Consider the following 20,127-nt stretch of genomic DNA (forward strand, 5'->3'; position numbering starts at 1 on the left):
CCCTTAGTTTCAGTGTTGCCCTTGTAGAGCTCGGCAGGAAGGTGATGGAGGCAGAACTTGAATTAGTAGGTTTTGCATGTCATTAGTTCTGGCACCACCTACTTACTTCTGGGACTCCCTGCCTTCTGTCCCACCAGCCCTGATGGGCACCAGTCACCCCTGAGGAATTCCACAGACATGGCACCGCCATGGAGAAGTCGCCCACCCCACTGTTGGTAGCTGCATAATACGTCTCGGCTGGTAGCCAGACAACGAGGAAAGCCTCATTGCCTCCTTATGTTCCCTTTTTCCCCAGTGTGTGATTCTTTCTACCCTAATGAAACCTTGAGTGGTGGCATCTCTCATCAGCATTGGTTCACGGACCATCGCTTCACCTTGTCCGCTTTGTGTGCCTTGGTTATCTTTCCCCTCTCGATTCCAAGGGAAATTGGATTCCAGAAATACACAAGGTAAGAGCTCTGTTGTTCTTGTTCTTGTGATCTCTGTGGCCTGGAGACTGGGCCAAATGGTGAACAAACTTGCTCCTAAGGGCTCAGCAGGGGCACTGACTTGCCCTCCCCCCCCCCCACATTGAGGGCGCGCAGTCGTGTGACATGTCACGTGACGAATCACGTGATACCACCCAGCTGAGTGGGGATGTGAACTCTGGTCTCCCAGGTCCTGGTCCAACACTCTGACCAGCTAGATACTGTATGTGAACCATCATCAATTATGTGCTTCAGATGTCTTGTAAAGACCTATCCTTTTGCACAGATAGGTACCCTGTATCACTGGATTCTTGTTCTATCTTCTTTTTTTTGCCTTTGTGCTGATTTTCATTGTTTGTACACCACTTAGGAATTTTAAAAATATTAAGTTGTTTGGAACTCATTTTAAACAATAATTTTGTTCGACCCCTAGCAGTCTCAGCTATCATGATAGGAAAATGTAATCCAACAAGGTCTGGAGAGCCATTGGTTCCTCACCATTAGGAACATAGCAAGGTGCCTTATGCAGAGTCAGACCCTTGGTCCATATAGCTCAGCACTGCCTGCAGTGACTGGTGTTGGCTCTTCAACTACCTGGAATTGCTGGGGATTGAACCTGTGACCTTCCCCACTGCAAGGCAGATGCTCTACCACTGAGCTATGGCTGCCCTTCCCTGTTTTAAGGCACGTCATGAGGTGTATCTACAGGTGTCCCCAGCATCAGAATTGAGGTGTGTGGTTACCGAGGTGAGGAACCTTTCCAGTGGTGACTCCTGTTTGTAGAATGTCCTTTCTGGGCAACGTAAGCATCTTCTAGTTCACAGGATAAAAGCTTTTCATTTGCTGGAACGTCTAATTAGAATCTCTATCCTGGATGCAGTTTTGCTGTTTTTGCTTCTATTTGCCACATCCCTACTGTAAAATACTCTACGGTGCCCTTTTGAATGCAGGGGAGCATTGAGCTCCTTTGAGGCAAAGTCTTTTAATTTTTCCGTTTGTGTGTTCCAGCATCCTTGGTACTTTGGCAGCCTGCTACCTGATGCTTGTCATTGTAATAAAATACTACCTCAGAACCGATTACGTAGTCAAGCATGAACATCGCCGTTCCTCCGGGTAAGTGTTGGCGTGGCTGGCTGTTGGGCTGGTAGTGGAATTATCAAACATCAGTCCCATGGGCACGATTCATCCACCCCATTGGCTTGCATGGATGTGCTGCTGTGCTGCTGTCATGTTGGAACGTGCCATAATTCAGTTCATAGAATTATAGAGCCTCAAGGGCCACCCAGTTCAACCCCCTGCAATGCAGGAAGTTGTTTACCTCTTAAGAGTCTCCAGGGAGCTTGGCTGTTGATTCTCCTATGCATATGGCCCATGTCAATACAGTGGTACCTCAGGTTAAGTACTTAATTCGTTCCGGAGGTCCATTCTTAACCTGAAACCGTTCTTAACCTGAAGCACCACTTTAGCTAATGGGGCCTCCCACTGCTGCCACACAGATTTCTGTTCTCATCCTGAAGCAAAATTCTTAACCTGAGGTACTATTTATGGGTTAGCGGAGTCTGTAACCTGAAGCGTATGTAACCTGAGGTAGCACTGTATCCCTGAAGTGTGTAAAATAGATTGTCATCCCCCCCCCGCCTCTCTCTCTCACACACACCAGTTACCTGCAGCAGATGACATTGTTATAACTGAATCGGTACCCAAGAGTGATAGTGTTTCATTCAGTGTTGCACATGCGGAGTTCCACTTGAGCAAGGCGACTTCACCTTCCTCTTCTCTCCTTGCATGCACCCCAAATCTGCTCTGGTCTGGTCTGCAAGCTTCTGGAGCTGATTTTGAGGGTGCAGGAGCAAATGCCGAGGAGAGCAGGGTGAAGTTATGTTGTGCAAGCTGAATGGCTGTGTTGGCTACAACCCGTAATGACATATGCTTGATGCAGAAGGGACCTGCCTTCTACTGCTTAATTATCTGCAGAGTTGGGGGTATCTGCAGACATTTTTCTCCCCGAGGCAGAGTAGCAGATGGTGCCCTGCTCCACTTGAAGTCAAGGTGCACAGTGTCCAAGGCAAGACACATTATTTTTGCATGTGGAGCAGAGAACCCCCCAACAAAGCATATCTCTGCCCCACTTCTGGGGTAATGAAAAAATACAGCAGTAAATTTACACATTTCTGTAGGTAGTTTATGTACTTCTTCATACTGCAAATAAGTCTGTAAGTGTTTTGCTGCATTATAATAACATCACAAAAAATACCAAAAAAATACAATGTTTACAACTAGTAAAGTGTGGCAGATGGACATTGGATCATCCCCCTGAAGACCTTGCAACCAATCAGTGCTGGGTGGAGTGTCCAGCAATCAGGGGAGAGTGGGGAGTTAAAATCTAGAAGCTGCTAGTTTAGCAGTTGGGACTTGGAAAGTGTTCAGACTGGGCTTGGATTGGACTTGGCAAGGGCTTGGCTAAGATATTAGCTGGGTGGTTAGGAGTTTGCTAGGCAGGGCAAACCAGATAGCTTCCTTCAAGGGAATGAAGAGATCCCAGAAAGAGTCTAGAAGTGTTTCACTGGATTAACAGATCTAGGAGGAATCAGTTTATTTAGAAACAGTTTTGATGTGGAAGTCGTAAATAAAGTTCCTTATTGCGTCTGTAAAAGAGATTCTTACTTTTGTGCCTGATCAGAGTAACCACTAAGCGTCAACCCTCATTGAGTGTGCATAAATAAAACTTGTTTTGTTTCCAACGTGTCTCATCCTTAATTTATTACCAGTTTAAGGGATAAGTGATCACAGTTTCCCTTTAATTGATGTTAAAGTCCTTGCTGCTGAATATTAGTAAATGCTGCCACATGCAGAGAATCTCCAACCTCCCAAGTGTTGCTGGCAGGGAGTATCTAATTTTAAACACCTAAAACCCGTCACACTGCATCTTTGTTGAGGGGGGAGTCTGTCACAGTCAGATCCACTTCAGCATCAGTACAAACTTAGAGTCACCAGCAAATGGAGACCGTAATAACCGCTAGCAGAACAAAATGCAGGAATACAGCAGAGGCAACCAGTCCCACTTGCAAGAATATAAGCACCAAAAGGTGGGCAAATGTTGCACACTCCCTAGCTATGTCACAGTGCCCCTGGGTCATAGGCTGGGCAAGTCCCCTGTCTGGAACTGCAGAGAGCTGCTGCCAGTCATTGGAGGCAATACTGGTCCAGATGGACAAAGGGTCTGATGTTATGGGACCACTGAGAACTGAGTAATCTTGAATAGTACAGTAAAGGGCAGATGGGGCTCATCAACCTGGGAAGGTAGCCCATCTAGGAGAAGGAAAACACTGATCTTTAACCTCTGCTGCCTTGCAGGGGGTGAAGGCTAAGGAGTAAACCCTACACAAATCCGGAGTGTAGTCCCTAAGATGGTTGGATCTTGCCTTGTACAGCTCCTTTTGGCAACTTCTGCAGCCAAGCTGGTGCCAAACGTATTGCTCTGCTTTCCTTTGGTCCACATTGTGAGGCCAAGTGGGGAGTCTTGCACCATGGGGAGGTCACTTCAGTGCTGCTAACGCAGTGGTGTGACTTCACCCTCAGATGCACACTCCATTGTCTCTTGAGACAGACGGATGCCAATTACAACAACAACAGGTGGTGTTGGAGGAGGAATTGGCAGGTAGGGGTTGTAATTTGCCCTCACTCAGTAGAAGAAGCTGCCATATATGTACTGAGTAAGGCCCTTGGTCTCTTGCTTGGTTGGCTGTTGACATCTGAGTTGGCCAGCTCTGATGCTAACACACACCCTTTATCACATTTGCAGGGTCTCTTCCTGGGCTTCAATGTTCAGTGTTATCCCAACAATCTGCTTTGGATTTCAGGTAAGAAGTTTAACCTTTTCTCCTCCTTTCTTGGTTTTCTCCCTCTCTCATTGTTAAAATAGGCTTCCAAGTCATTTTTATTTATTTGTTTCCACTTGAAATGATGCAAGATTCTACATTCAAGTTTAACTCCTCTGATATAATAAAGAAAAGGGAGTCCTCTTTTGCTTGACTTCCTGAAACAAGTGGTGTGTAAATCACAACCAAGCACAGTGCTGCTGATCAGTGGAGGAGACAATTGTGGGACATTGGCCAGAAACATCTGATAGCCGCCCCTCTCTTTTAACGCAATGGGTTCTGAGCAGGAGCAGTCTATGTGGACAATGGGAACTTTGGATTTTACCAAACAAATCCCATGAGGATGCACAGTCATTCTTAATCCACTACACCAATTATTCTAGGAAGGCCCCTAAGGTGGGAGACTGCCTCAGGTGTGGGCGAGATCAGCAGGGGAGAAGGCAGGCAGACAGTGATGGCTTTGGGACTCCAGGAATGGAGGCAGAATGCGTACCAGCCTTTTCCAACATCAGCTCTGTGTTTCAGTGTCATGAAGCGTGCATCACCATCTACAGCAGCATGAGTAATAAGAAGCTCTCCCACTGGATTGTGGTGTCTGTCATGTCCATGCTGTTCTGTTTGCTTATATATTCTCTGACAGGTAAGCAAGCTCCTTTCTACTTGCTCCATCTCTTGGTACCATTTTGTACCAAGCTCTTAATTTGTTTAGGGCCCTTAGTGGCATAGGTGAGAGGAAGTTTTTTCCAGAGCAGGAGCAATGATGTCTGCTGGACCACCAGGCTTACAGACAGATTCTCCTGAGTCTGGCCAGTGAACAAGGTGATGATGAAGCTTTTCAAGTTTGTTTGTGACAGGTTATCATTGAAGAAGTTGGAAAGTGAGGGCAATGGCCAAGTTACCAGGGCTGGCTACTTCTTTTGTCTCTGATGGGCTTCCTACTTTGTGTTAGCATTTAAAATTGTGGTAACAATTATTCACAACATTTCAGGGATTTCTAATTAAAAGCTAAAGGTTGCATTTTAGCCACCTGAAGATCTTTAGTCAAAGCTCAATGTATGGAACCTAGGCAGTCTGAAGCACCACTGAGTTCCAAGGAGTTTGCCCCCAGGAAAGTATGCATCAGGTTGCAGTGATACTGACCCTTATAAATTGAATCGTAGAATTGTAGAGTTGGAAGGGATCCTGAGGGTCATCTAGTCCAACCCCCTGCAATACAAGAATCTCAACTGATGGCCGTCCAGCCTTTATTGTTGTGCTTTGTGGTGTTCCTCTTTGGTGTGTGTAATGAATCGATTCTGCTGCCTGCCTGTTTTGGACTGTCCTTGCTGCTGTGACTAGGGACTTTGCCGGGGATGAAATTCTGGAGACCCTTGTGGTGAGCTAGCTTAAAAATTTTTCCATTCCGCCACTGCTTGAAGCAGTTCTATCTATCTATCTATCTATCTATCTGCATGGTGCGATGCAGCGGTGTGGCAGGCGGTGGTGCTGCGGTGCTGTGTGTGGTGGTCAGCTCAGTGGGATCCCACCTTTGTCGCCAGTGAAATATACTCGGAGTCGAGTGTGAATTTCATGCTCTTTATTCAGCTCGTAGTAGCAATGAATGAAACTTTCCCCAAAACATCTAGCTATATATACATTATTTACACAATGGGCCCCGCGTGATTGGCTAATTCTGGGCTGCTCCTGCAAGCCAATCAGGTCGCTAATTCATTTCCATCTGGAGCTGGATTGGGTGGCTCCTGCAGACCAATCAGACTGCTCCATTCTGGATCCTATTGTTCTAGGATTCAGCTCAGTACATAAGACTATCTATCTATCTATCTATCTGTCTGTCTGTCTGTCTGTCTATCTATCTATCTATCTATCTATCTATCTATCTATCTATCTATCATCTATCTATCATCTATCTATATCTATCTCATAACTCTGTTCTCTTATTGTGTGAAGGGACTCACAGAACCTTCCAGCTACCTGCAGGCCCTTCAGCAAGCAAGGGCAACTTAATCTAGAGTCAAGAGATCACAGGGCTAATAGCAAACACATGATATACACAGTTGGTTGTTTTGATTGAGATCCAAGAATGACAACATTGGGGGCAGGGGAGGGCAGGAATCCCCCCCCCCCAGTGTGTTAGTTTAGATAGGCTGCTTTCTTCCTGCTTCTTTCCAAATTAGTGTCCAGTAGATGACTTCCCTTCCCCTTAGGAATTTCTGGCAGGTACATGACCCTGTAGATGGTTTGTTCTTTATGTTTGGTTCTATGCCTGACATATTGAATTGGTTTTGCTGTATTTCCCCCTTTTGTATTAACATCACATTCTCTGGGTTTGTGTGTGTGTGGGGGGGGGGCTTTCGGGCCAAAAGCAGCATATAAATAATTTAAATAAATAATAAACAGCAGAGGTGGCCCTCCAGATGCTGTGGGATTCCAACTCTCACTGGCCCCAATAGTCAGGGGTGGCAGGAGACATACTTGGGCAACATCTGGAGGGACCCAGGTTAGCCTACTATGAAGGCTGCTGGTTCAGTCATTTTTGAGTTGGGGAGGGGGTGTTGGTGAGAGGGTGCAGCATGGTCTGCAGTTTATTTTGCTCTCCTTACCACACCTAAAGAGCACAATGCTCTGCTCCTCTGTGTAGGGCTCTATGGCTATTTGACATTTGGTGCTGATGTTGCTGCTGACATCCTGATGTCCTACCCAGGAAATGATTTGCTGGTCATTGTAGCTCGGCTGTTGTTTGGCATCTCCATAATCACCATCTATCCCATTGTCCTCCTCTTGGGAAGGTAAGGAGCAGAAGTGTTGCTTTTCCTATGCTTTGACCCTGACGGAAATGCTGTTCTGCTTAATGAGGACTGTCATTGTGTGTAGCTCCTCTGGTCAGAAGCATAGCCTGATTTCCTCTGGGAACAGGCTCATTTTTCTCAAGCATAACCATATTTATAATACAGCATATCTGCTTTAGAATGAAATCCAACCTGTTGCGCCAAAACCATTTATGGCTTAAATTAATGGTATTTTACTCCATTTTATATCCTTCCTTTCTTCTGAGGAGCCCAAAGTTCAGGGCTGCCTCCTTGGCCCATCCCTTTCCTCCTCAAACCACACCATTTTTCTTGCCCCCACCCATTTGAACTAAATTACATTTTGATAAATACAGCAACCCCTTATTCCCAAAGAAAAACACATATAGTAAATTACTGCACAATCCTAACCATGTCTACTCGGAAGGTATTCCTCCTGAATTTAATGGAATTTACTCCCTGGCGAATCAGTTTAGGATTGCAACTTCAGTCCTATATATCCTATATCTACTTGGCTTGGGAGTAAGTCCCACTGAACTCATTGGGACTAATTTCTGAGTAGATATATATGTAGGATTACACTGTCAGAGGTGGAACCTAAGAGATATAGAACTTTGAGGTAAACTGAAAATGCACATTTCAAAAGCAATCCACCAGAATAAATTCTATCTCCTCTTCCTGTGATTATAAATGTAGTCTTATTTCCATGTGTTACAACAAAGCGGGGGCCTCCCGCTACTGCTGCGTTGCTGCTGCACGATTTCTGTTCTCATCCTGAAGAAAAGTTCTTAACCCAAGGTAATATTTCTGGGTTAGCGGAGTCTGTAACCTGAAGCGTATGTAACCCGAGGTACCACTGTATAGATCAACATTCAACTCCCTTGCCATGTCCGTTGTTCCAAATATGTATTATCCCTCTGCCACTGAACCATGGCCCTTTCCAATCTAGGGAAAGTTCCCTCTCTTCCACCAACTGAACCAGCCACTTCCGTAAAGTAGAATCCTGTTGTGTTGTTGTTGTTGTGTGTAATTGCCCATATGTCTATGCTAGGTCAGTCCTACAGGACGTCTGCCTGAGTTCCAAGCACAGCTACCTTCTGACAACTGAGCCTTACGAGAAGTGGATGCGGGTCACTCTCACTACTGCCTGGGTTGTGGTCACACTGGTCATTGCCCTCTTTGTGCCAGACATCAGTGACGTCATCAGTGTCATTGGGGGCATCAGCGCATTCTTCATCTTCATTTTTCCAGGTATGACCATGTTGTGTGCTCTCTGAGGTAAGAGAGGGTGAGGGATCTGCATAACAATGGCTGATCTTTTAGCCCCTCAAAAAGAGGCAAGCTGGATCAGACCAAAGGCCCATCATCTGGCATCCTGTTCTCACAGTGGCCAACTGAAGGTCGGTGAAAAGCTTGCAAGTAGGTCTTGAATGCAGCAGCAAACTCCCCACTTGTTCACCCGAGACTCCAAGAATTGGTGTCACCATTGCTCTTGGCCAGCTATCCTCCATTTTTCTCAGGGAAATTGATTTTTCTCCTCCCCAATCCTAATCATCTAGAAAATGTTTGTGGGTTGATGAAAGTTTTTGCTTTTTTGCCGCCTCCTCCTTGTCCTCCTGGCAAAGTCCTCAGTGATGGATTTAATTATCAAGCAGTCTTCCTAGGAGCAAACTTCTTTTTCAAGTGAGATTTCTTTTTTGGTGCCTTGATTATCACAACGAAAGGTTTTGACCAGAGCTTTGTACTTGAGAAGGAAACTGATCAAAGTTCTGTTTCACAGCAACCCAGATTTTCTACCAGAAGAAGCTAAACTCGACTGCTTATGTAAACAGCAAGCTAAACACTGTTGCACACCAGCTTTAAAAATAATAATAATGGAAAACTGCTTCTGCTAGTCATGGGGGAAAGGTGTGGTCATGTGTGAGGTCTTGGTCACTGCAGTTCCTACTAGAGCCCTCTTCTCCCCCTGCCCCTCTTCCCTACCTCTCAATTCTTCTGTGGCTTCATTTGGAATTGGCATTTGTAATAATTTATTGGCAGCAGTAAAGACTAGAAGTTTGGGTGCGCATGTACTTTAAAAGAAAGAGAAGATGTGAAGTTGCAAAAGTTTGTGTTTACTTGGTATTGGAATAATCATCATAATCATAATATAATTTTATTTTTTGTACCCCACTCCCATCTGACTGGGTTTCCCCAGCCACTCTGAGCTGCTTCCTACATGAAAATATAATAAAACATTAAACAAATTCCCTGTACAGGGCTGCTTTCAGATGTCTCCTCAAGGTTGTACAGTTACTTATCTCCTTCACATCTGATGGGAATGCAAACTTGTTCAACTTATAATACTTTCCGTTCAGTTTGCAGTGCTCCTGAAGTTCTTATCTGGCTTAGATTTGAACTCCATGTCAAGGAGCCTGGGAAATGTAGTTTGCCAGGTCTCACGAGTCATTAGGAAAGACAAGCTGGAAACTAGATGCTTCATGACTGCTCATGTCAGTGATGCTGTGAGGGGGATCTGAATTTCTGGAATTTGACTCGCCCCTGCTTTTTCTTTTTTTTGGAGGGAGAGAACTGGCTGCTGTTTTTGGAAAATAGCCCATCTTGCTGACCCATATGCTAAATCAAGCTGAGGAGCGTTTGGCAATGACTAGATGGCATTGTTAAAGCAGTCAATGTCACATTCCGTACTTGCAACCCTGGGAACCAGACATGGTTAAGCTGCCTTAGAGAGGAATATTTGGAAGATAAACAGGATTTGATTAAATGCAAAATAAACATCCATTTTGTTTTATCTAATTTCTATTCTGCCCTTCAATGCACAGTGATCGGAGCAGTCTATAGTATTTTAGGTATTATATCCGACCTTTTTTTTTTTTTAATAAGATATTTATTAAGGTTTTTTGAAATATTACAGTGAAAATGAAAAAGAAAAAAGAAAAATACAAAATAAAAACAGTTAAAAACACACATATTTTCTATTACTTATTTTCCTTTAGCTTGTTTCCTCCTCGTACCTCCCTTTTTTGTATTCCACTTCAATTTATTGGTTCAGCAAATCCTTGCCATTAGATTTTAACCCATTTATAACCCTTTTGTCATATTCTCTTAAAGCATTACAGCTGGAAACCGCTTAATTACTATCCAACATCATTCTATCATTCATTAATTTTACAATATTTCTGTCTTTAAATTTCTTCCAATCTTCTTCCACCGACTCTTCTCCCTGGTCTCGGATTCTGCCAGTCATTTCTGCTAATTCCGTATAGTCCATCACCTTCATCTGCCATTCTTCCAAAGTGGGTAGATCTTGTGTCTTCCAATACTTTGCAATGAGTATTCTTGCTGCTGTTGTAGCATACATAAAAAAAGTTCTGTCCTTCTTTGGCACCAATTGGCCGACAATGCCCAGAAGAAAGGCCTCTGGTTTCTTCAAGAAGGTATATTTAAATACCTTTTTCAGTTCATTATATATCATTTCCCAGAAAGCCTTAATCCTTGGGCACGTCCACCAAAGGTGAAAGAATGTACCTTCAGTTTCTTTACATTTCCAGCATTTATTGTCGGGCAAATGATAGATTTTTGCAAGCTTGACTGGGGTCATGTACCACCTGTATATCATTTTCATAATATTCTCTCTTAGGGCCTTACATGCCGTAAACTTCATACCTGTGGTCCATAACTGTTCCCAGTCAGCAAACATAATATTATGTCCAACATCTTGTGCCCATTTAATCATAGCAGATTTCACCGTTTCATCCTGAGTATTCCATTTCAACAGCAAGTTATACATTCTTGACAAATTCTTAGTTTTGGGTTCTAACAGTTCTGTTTCTAGTTTTGATTTTTCCACCTGGAAGCCAATTTTCTTATCCAAATTATATGCCTCCATTATCTGATAATAATGAAGCCAATCTCTCACTTTGTTTTTTAGTTTCTCAAAACTCTGCAATTTCAATTTGTCTCCTTCTTGTTCCAAAATTTCCCAATATTTCGGCCATTTGGCCTCCATATTGAGCCTTTTCAGAGCTTTCGCTTCCATCGGTGACAACCACCTTGGGGTTTTATTTTCCAATAAATCCTTGTATCTTATCCAAACATTAAACCGTGCTTTCCTGACAATATGATTTTTAAATGCTTTATGTGCTTTGAACTTATCATACCATAAATATGCATGCCATCAAAATACGTTGTTAATACCTTCTAAATCCAAAATGTCTGTATTTTCAAGAAGTAGCCATTCTTTCAACCAGCAAAAAGCTGCTGATTCATAATAAAGTTTAAAGTCTGGCAGGGCAAATCCACCTCTTTCCTTTGCATCAGTTGATATCTTAAATTTTATTCTGGGCTTCTTGCCCTGCCAGACAAATCTAGAAATATCTCTTTGCCACTTCTTGAAACAGTCCATCTTGTCCACAATTTGCAATGTCTGAAACAAAAACAACATTCTAGGCAATACATTCATTTTTATCACAGCAATACGACCCAACAGTGAAAGCTTCAAATTTGACCGTATTTCTAAATCTTTTTTCACTTCCGTCCAACATTTTTCATAATTATCTTTAAATAAGTTCCCATTTTTGGCTGTCATATTAATCCCCAGGTATTTCACTTTCTTAACCACAGTCAGGCCTGTCTCATTCTGAAACCTCTCTCTTTCAATCAGTGTTAAATTTTTCTCTAAAACCTTAGTTTTTAGCTTGTTCAATTTAAATCCTGCCACTTGACCAAATTCTTGAATTAATTCTAAAACCCTTTTAGTACTAGATTCTGGCTCCTGTAACGTCAATACTAAGTCATCTGCAAATGCTCTCTGTTTGTACTTTTTGGCTCCGACCTGTATACCTTTAACCAACCGGTCCCTTCTAATTATATTCAGCAGAACCTCCAGGACCGATATAAAAAGCAGTGGGGAGATTGGGCACCCCTGTCGTGTCCCTTTTTCTATCTTAAATTCTTCCGTCACCACATTATTTACAATTAATTTAGCCTTTTGTTCAGAGTATATTGCACCTATACCATTTTCAAAACCTTGGCCTACCCCCATCCCCTGTAGGTTCTTCTTCATGAAGCTCCAAGAGATATTGTCAAAAGCTTTCTTCGCATCCACAAATATCAGAACTGCTTTAGTGTTTATATTCACTTCTAGTTTTTCCAAAATATCAATTATATTCCTCAAATTATCAGACAAGTGTCTTCCCGGGAGAAAGCCCACTTGGTCTTTATGAATCTCTTCCATCAATACTTTTTTCAATCTCTTGGCCAAAATGTCTGCAAAAATTTTGTAATCCACATTAAGTAACGATATAGGGCGGTAGTTCTTAAGCTGAGTCTTTTCAGTCTCTGTTTTAGGTATAAGTGTAATGTACGTCTCTTTCCACGACTCTGGTGCCCTTTTCCCTTCCAAAATTTCATTGCAGACTTCCTTCAAAGGTTGCAATAGCCACTCTTTCAAGGATCTATAATATCTAGAAGTCAGCCCATCCGGTCCTGGAGATTTGCCCAATTGCATGTTTTGAATGGCACCTTCCACTTCCTGTTCAGATATTTTATAGTTCAGCATTAATTTACTTTCTTAAGAAATTTTTTGTAATCCATTTGTCTTCAAGAATCGGTCTATGTCTATTTCTTTCTGTGGCCCTTGCGTGTATAATTGTTTAAAGTACCTCTGGAAACAGTTTCTAATCTCAATTGGGTTGTCTATATTCTTTCCTTCCACTTCTAAGTTTGTAATAGTATTTAATTTTTGTCTTTTTTTCATTTGCCAGGCCAACAATTTCCCACATTTATTAGCTGATTCAAATGTTTTTTGTCTCATTTGTTTAATTTTCCATTCTATTTCCTGATTCATCATTTTCATATATTGTACTTGATATAATTTTATTTCTCTCAGAATCTCCTGCGACTTTGGTTTTGCTCCCAATTTCTTCTCACTTTCTTTTATTTTCTCCAAAATTTTATCTTTCTTCTCATTCTGACTTCTCTTCTTTATTGCATTCTGTTGTATCAGAAACCCTCTCATGACCGCTTTGCTTGCGTCCCAGATTACTCTTTTTTCTACATTGGTGTTCATATTTGTCAGAGTTGCTTCCAGATCCTAGCTCACAGAGGATCACGCTAGCCAGCGATCATTAAATAAAAGTCTTTATTGAGTTACAGTTTCCATTCTCAAGCTGCTGCGTGCAACCCTACGTCTAATGGTTAGATCGGCGAAGCTCCTTCTGAGTCTCCGCCCCTTGTACACCAACTTAATATCCTAGCCTTGCTCCACCTTTTCCGCCTGACTGTTCTTCTCTGGGTCCCTCTGCCCCCCGGGGTCTCTTCCTTCCGGGATTCCTCTGACGCTGACGCTGACCCCCCTGACTCTTCTCCCTCCTTTCGGCGGGCTTTAGGACCTGGCTCCCTTTCCGGGCTGCCTACTGCGCCACCTTCCTGTGCATTTGAACTTGTCGCGCGCGCCCAACCTTCCACCTTCCGTCTGACCGTTTCTTCGCTCCCCGATGGAGGTGTGGCCACTCCTGACTCGTGTCCTCCCCCCTGTTGTGAGCTGCCAGCGCTTGATCCCTGGCGCCCTTCCTCTTCCCTGCTCTCTGGCGGTGACGCTGGTCCCGATTTCCAACTGCTCCCCTCTGAGTCCCCTCTGGCTCTATCTTCCTGGGGTGTCCCCCTAGGCTCCCCCCTTGCCCTGGCCACTGGTGCTCCTTTCTGTGAATCTTCTGATTCACTGGAAAGACTCGGAGATCTCGGGTCGTCGTCATCACTCATCTTTTCTTCTGCCTCCTCCCCCTCGCTCTCTGTTTCCTCCCTTGCCCTTGCCTCTGCTCCTGAACCCCTGACATCCATCCCCCCCTCGAAGCCCCCTCTTCCCCCCTCCCCTCCTTCCGGTGCGGGATCTGGGTGCTGCTGTGTCAGGGGGACGAATGTCGGATACAGTTCGCTTCCCGTGGCGGGCCGCCATCCGAAGTCTTCCGGTTCTTCCTCCCTGCTCTCGTTGACGACGGTCACCTCCGCTTCCATCTCTGTGCCGCCGTGCTTGAAACCCGGGTCGTCCCCGAAAACGTCCATGTCCATCTCTCCCTCGTTGCCTTCTGGAGACGTTGCTCGTCCTGGACCCTCCAGCCACCTTCTGCGGAACTGCTCCTCTGGTCGATCATCCCACCAATACGAGGGTTCTGAAGCAGATCCCGAGGGTGACCCCTCCGGGGAACGGGCGTCTCGTGTCGGTTCCTCGTCCGAGTCGAACCCCCGGAACGTGCTGGCTGAAAGCGTGGGCGTGAAAAGCCAGTCGTCGAAAAAGTCTGCTGGCATTGGCCTGTGTGGGAAGAGGGCATGAAACTCTTCTTTGAGCAGAGGTTCGTCTAAAGCGTAGCCCAGCACCCAGCTGTTGGCACTGGCCGGGGTGCCCTCCTTGGCGAGAAGGTATTCTACCCCCTCTTCCCCCCATCTGGAGTCCAAAATCTCCGTGACTTCGTTGATGCGCTCCTCCTGTGCCACTCCCCCTTGCCCGGTTCTCTCTCGGAGCGGACCCGGTGCCGTTCCTGGTTCCTGAAACCTGTGAGGTGCCTTGTAGGGAGTGAGCACCGATCTGTGGAACACCGGATGCATTCTGGAACCCTCCGGAAGAGCCAGCCTGAAAGCCACCGGGTTGACCTGTTCTTCGACTTGGTAGGGCCCCAGTTGTTTATGCCCTAGTTTCTTCTTCGCCAACGACCTGGCCGGCACTGCGTGGGCTGCTAACCAGACCCAGTCTCCCACATGGATCTCTTCGCCAACCCTTCTGTGTTTGTCCGCTTGTACCTTGTATGCGTGTTTAGCCAGCTCCAGGTGCCGCCGCAGCTGATCGTGGACCTCCTGCAACTCCGACGCGAACGCATCTGCTGTCTGCGGCTCCCCCTCCCCCATTCTTTCCAGTCCCGGGAAGGTTCTGGGGTGCCTCCCGTTGTTGGCGAAGAACGGCGTGACCCCCGTGGACACGTGCTTCGTGTTGTTGTAGGCGAACTCGGCGAGAGGCAGGTAATCCACCCACGTCGCAGGCTGTTGATTCGCATAACATCTCAGGTACTGCTGCATGATGGCATTGACCCGCTCCGCTTGCCCGTTGGTCTGCGGGTGTCTAGCCGACGCCAGGTTGATCTTGACGTTCAGGAAGCCCATCAGCCTCTGCCAGAAGTTCGAGATGAACTGTCGCCCTCGGTCGGACAGAATAGACCGCGGCAGACCGTGAACCTTGAACACGTGGTCTATGAACAGTTTGGCGGTTTGTTCCGCCGTGGCCACCTTCGCACACGGAATGAAATGTGCCATCTTGGAGAACAAATCTACCACCACCAGCACAGCCGTCTTGCCCCTCGAGCTGGGCAGATCCGTGACAAAGTCCAGGGCCACTCTCTCCCATGGTTCGAACGGAGTTTGCAGCGGTTCCAGCAGTCCGGCCGGCGGTCTGTGCACTGGTTTGGCCCTCTGGCAGGTGTCACACCTCGCCACGTAGTCCGCGACTTCCCCTCTCATTCCGGGCCACCAGAAGTCTCTGGCTACTAATTCCACCGTCTTCTCCTTGCCAAAGTGCCCGGCAGTGGGCGCGTCGTGCAGCTGCTGCAGTACCTTGGCGCGAAGTTCGTCTCCCGGCACGTAGATGGCCCCTTTACGGATGAGCAAACCATCTCGCAGCTGGAACTCGTCGGTCGCTGCCGTGCCCCTGTGCACCTCTGCCATCTTTGCTTGCGCGAAGGAGTCATCCTGCAACGCTCGTCGCACCGCATCCAGGTCAACTGTTGCCGCCGCGCACGCCCACACTGTCGGTGCGAAGATGTGCATGGCGGCCGCTGGCGTTGCCTCCTCCAGATACTGTGGCTTACGGGAGAGAGCATCCGCCATGATGTTGGTGTCCCCCGGGACATATTCTATTCGGAAGTCGAAATTCGCAAAGAACTCAGCCCAACGTATCTGCCTCTGGTTCAGGAACTGTGCCGTGCGCCAGTGCTCTAGATTCTTGTGGTCCGTGCAGACCTGCACCGTGTGCTTGGCGCCGATCAGGAAGTGCCTCCACGCTTTGAACGCTGCATGAATGGCCAGCAACTCCCTGTCCCAGATGGTGTAGTTCTGTTCGGACTTGCTGAGCTTCCTTGAGTAAAACGCTCCCGGCCTCCAAACCCCCTGCGGGTCTTTCTGCAGCAGGACTGCTCCCACGGCTCTGTCTGAAGCGTCTGTCTCCACCCTCATCGGCCTGCTGGGGTTGACATGAAGCAGCTGCTCTTCCGACGCGAAGAGACGCTTGAGTGCCTGAAAGGACTGCTCCGCCTGCTCTGTCCAGATGAACTTCTTTTTCTTGGAGCTGAGCGTGTCCGTGATGGCCGCTGTCTGCATCGCAAAGCCTTTGATAAACTTGCGATAGAAGTTCGCGAAGCCGACAAACCGTTGGACCTCCTTCCGGTTGCGTGGGCTTTTCCAATCCAACACTGCTCGGACCTTGGCGCTGTCCATGGCGAGCCCTTTATCAGACAACTTGTAGCCCAGGAAATCCACCTCCGTCACGTCGAATTGGCACTTCTCCAGCTTGGCGTAAAGCCTATGTTGCTGTAGCCTGCTCAGCACTTCCTTGACGTGTCTGTCATGCTCCTGCTGCGATTCCGAAAAGATCAGGATGTCATCCAAGAAACAGACGCACGTCTTGTAGAGGAGCCCCGCCAACACGTGATGCATGAAAGCTTGAAAAACGTGGGAGCCATTTTGCAATCCAAAAGGCATAACTCTATATTCGTAGGTGCCCAGGGGCGTGAACATGGCTGTCTTCCACTCATCTCCTTCCCGCATGCGAATGAGGTTGTATGCCCCTCGCAGGTCCAACTTGGTGAACACTCTGCCCTTCCGTACCTTTGCGAGGAGGTCGTCGATTCGGGGCATGGGGAAGTCCGATGGCTTGGTCACACTGTTCAAGATGCGAAAGTCCACTACAAGTCTTTTTTGGGGCGTGTCCCTCTTCTTAACAAAGAATACCGGACTGCCCCCCGCTGCCTTGGACTCTCGGATGAAACCGCGCTCCAAATTATGATCTATGAACTCTTTGAGTTCCTGCAGTTCGTCCTCAGACATGGAATACAGCTTCCCTTTGGGCAGCGCCGCCCCCGGCAGCAGGTCAATTTTGCAGTCATATGGTCTGTGGGGGGGTAGCCTGTCTGCCTCCTTCTCGCAGAAAACCTCCAAAAATTCTGCGTACTTGTGGGGAACCGCTTGCAGCGTGCCTAGCTGCAGCTGTGACTCCTCTTCCTCTCCTTCCTGCCTGGGCACGATGCAGTGTTCAGCGCAAAAGGAAGAGCCGAAGGTCAGCTGCCTCTGGTACCAAGCCAGCGTCGGGCTGTGCTTGTCCAGCCAACTCATGCCCAATACAATGGGCGTGTCCGATAGTTGAGTGACATTGAAGCTGATGATTTCCCTGTGATTCCCAAGTCGCATCACCATTGGTGGCGTCTGCTTCACCACTTGCCCCCCTAGCAGCTCCCTGCCATCCACCGTGACAACCTGCAGGGGCAGCGTGGCAGGCAGCAACTGTATAGCGTGCCGGTCGACAAAGTCCTGCCCTATAAAGTCCGCATTGCTTCCGGAGTCAATGGTGATTGGCACGTCCATGGTGATTCCATTGGGCAGCTGGAGCGACGCGGTGAGCCTCACTACCGGTTTGGGCGGGAGGGGGTCCATGGGCTGTAAAATCTCTGGGGACTGCTTCACTGACACGTCTGGCTGGGCCCCAGTGCCTCTTCCAACCAGACTCCGTCGTTTCCCTGCTGTGGTTGTCCTTGCTGCGTTGCTGCAGTTACCATTGCTGAGGCTGCAGTGTGCTTGTGGAGCCTCCGGGGACACTCTTTCGCCATATGCTGTGGATCATCGCAGATGTAACACTTCCTGTTCCCTCTAGGAGGCTTCGCTTTCACTGCTGCCGGTGCTAGGGCTCTGGCTGCTGACTGAGCCCTTGCACCTCCAACCTCCATAGGTTCCGCTCCTCCTCCTGGCGGAGGCGTGGATTGCGCACGCGCTGCTTCTCTGGGAAGGAAGGAGGAGCCCCTGGCTGGTTCGCGCCCTCCACGCCCTTCGCCACTGCTCCACGGACGTCCTTCCAGCCGCACCCCCACCGCCAGCGCCCTCTGAACGATCTCCTGCGTGGTCCGGGGTCTCTCCCCCCTCGCAATTTCATCTTTAACCGAGCCGTGCAATCCCTCCCAAAACAGGTCTCTTACAGGAGCCGAATCTCTGTCCCATTCCAGAGCACTGACCAAAGCGAAAAAGCGGGCATGGTACTGCCTTACGCTGGCCCTCCCTTGCTTCAGTCCATGTATCTGCTGCCGAGCAAGATCCACGTCAATGCTTGACAAAAAGCACCCATCCATCGCTTTAATAAAGGCATCCGCGTTTTGGAGCGCCGGATCCTTATCTCTCCACAAATTGCGCAGCCATGCTTTAGCATCTCCATGCAAATGGGACATGATGAATCCCACCTTCTCTTGCTCATCTCTAAAGTCTTTGTTCAGCAGTTGCAGTGCACACATTACATCTGCTCTAAAGTTGGGGTACTGTTGCAAATTCCCATCGAAGTGAGAGACCAAACCGCCTGTTCGTCTCCCCAACCCAATCCCCTCCGGTTTGGGTGTCAGTTGCCCTTGCTTCGTAAGCACTTCCAACCTGACCTGGAGATCCCTGTAGGCGGCAGCTGCGTCCTCCTCTCTCTTCCTGGATGCAAGAGCCTCGGCATTCAGGCGCGACACTGCTTCTCTGAGTTCCACTATCTGCTGTTCGGCCGTCATGTTGTCTGCCGTTCGTGAGCTCGCTAGTAGGCACCCGCTTTCTCTCCTCTCCGCGAGGCTGTAGATGCCCACAATTCATGAGAAGGAGCTTACTGTCAGAGTTGCTTCCAGATCCTAGCTCACAGAGGATCACGCTAGCCAGCGATCATTAAATAAAAGTCTTTATTGAGTTACAGTTTCCATTCTCAAGCTGCTGCGTGCAACCCTACGTCTAATGGTTAGATCGGCGAAGCTCCTTCTGAGTCTCCGCCCCTTGTACACCAACTTAATATCCTAGCCTTGCTCCACCTTTTCCGCCTGACTGTTCTTCTCTGGGTCCCTCTGCCCCCCGGGGTCTCTTCCTTCCGGGATTCCTCTGACGCTGACGCTGACCCCCCTGACTCTTCTCCCTCCTTTCGGCGGGCTTTAGGACCTGGCTCCCTTTCCGGGCTGCCTACTGCGCCACCTTCCTGTGCATTTGAACTTGTCGCGCGCGCCCAACCTTCCACCTTCCGTCTGACCGTTTCTTCGCTCCCCGATGGAGGTGTGGCCACTCCTGACTCGTGTCCTCCCCCCTGTTGTGAGCTGCCAGCGCTTGATCCCTGGCGCCCTTCCTCTTCCCTGCTCTCTGGCGGTGACGCTGGTCCCGATTTCCAACTGCTCCCCTCTGAGTCCCCTCTGGCTCTATCTTCCTGGGGTGTCCCCCTAGGCTCCCCCCTTGCCCTGGCCACTGGTGCTCCTTTCTGTGAATCTTCTGATTCACTGGAAAGACTCGGAGATCTCGGGTCGTCGTCATCACTCATCTTTTCTTCTGCCTCCTCCCCCTCGCTCTCTGTTTCCTCCCTTGCCCTTGCCTCTGCTCCTGAACCCCTGACAATATTTATTTCAAAATAGTCTCTCAAAGTTTTTTGGGCCTTTTTATATACTTCTTCATCTCTAAATAAGGTATCATTCATCCTCCATCTGAAGGATCCGGTTGATATTTGTTTCATCTCCATCCTTACAGCGTTATGGTCGGAGCAGGTTTTTGGGCAGATTTCTACTTTCTTTATCTTTGGTGCCATTCCTCTAGTTATCCATATTTGGTCAATTCTAGTCCATGTCATCTTGGCTTCAGAAAAGAAGGTTCCCTTTCTTCCCAAAGGGTTCTTTACTCTCCAGATATCCACTAAGTCTATATTGTCTGTCATCTCAAAAAATGTTTTCGGTA

General features: G+C 47.5%; 1 protein-coding gene across 1 annotated transcript in view; it reads left to right on the forward strand.

Moving 5' to 3' along the window:
* The window catches only part of SLC38A8 (solute carrier family 38 member 8), a 38,740-nt gene that overhangs the window by 15,421 nt on the left and 3,192 nt on the right, over positions 1-20,127 (forward strand). The window contains exons 4-9 of the mRNA XM_081015867.1: positions 296-449; positions 1,476-1,580; positions 4,270-4,327; positions 4,871-4,985; positions 6,984-7,131; positions 8,201-8,400. Of these exons, the coding sequence (XP_080871993.1) occupies positions 296-449; positions 1,476-1,580; positions 4,270-4,327; positions 4,871-4,985; positions 6,984-7,131; positions 8,201-8,400 (780 nt within the window). The remainder of the gene's footprint in view (positions 1-295; positions 450-1,475; positions 1,581-4,269; positions 4,328-4,870; positions 4,986-6,983; positions 7,132-8,200; positions 8,401-20,127) is intronic.

Source organism: Podarcis pityusensis (genome assembly GCF_964106645.2).
Source record: "Podarcis pityusensis genome assembly, chromosome: 8".
Classification (NCBI taxonomy): domain Eukaryota; kingdom Metazoa; phylum Chordata; class Lepidosauria; order Squamata; family Lacertidae; genus Podarcis; species Podarcis pityusensis.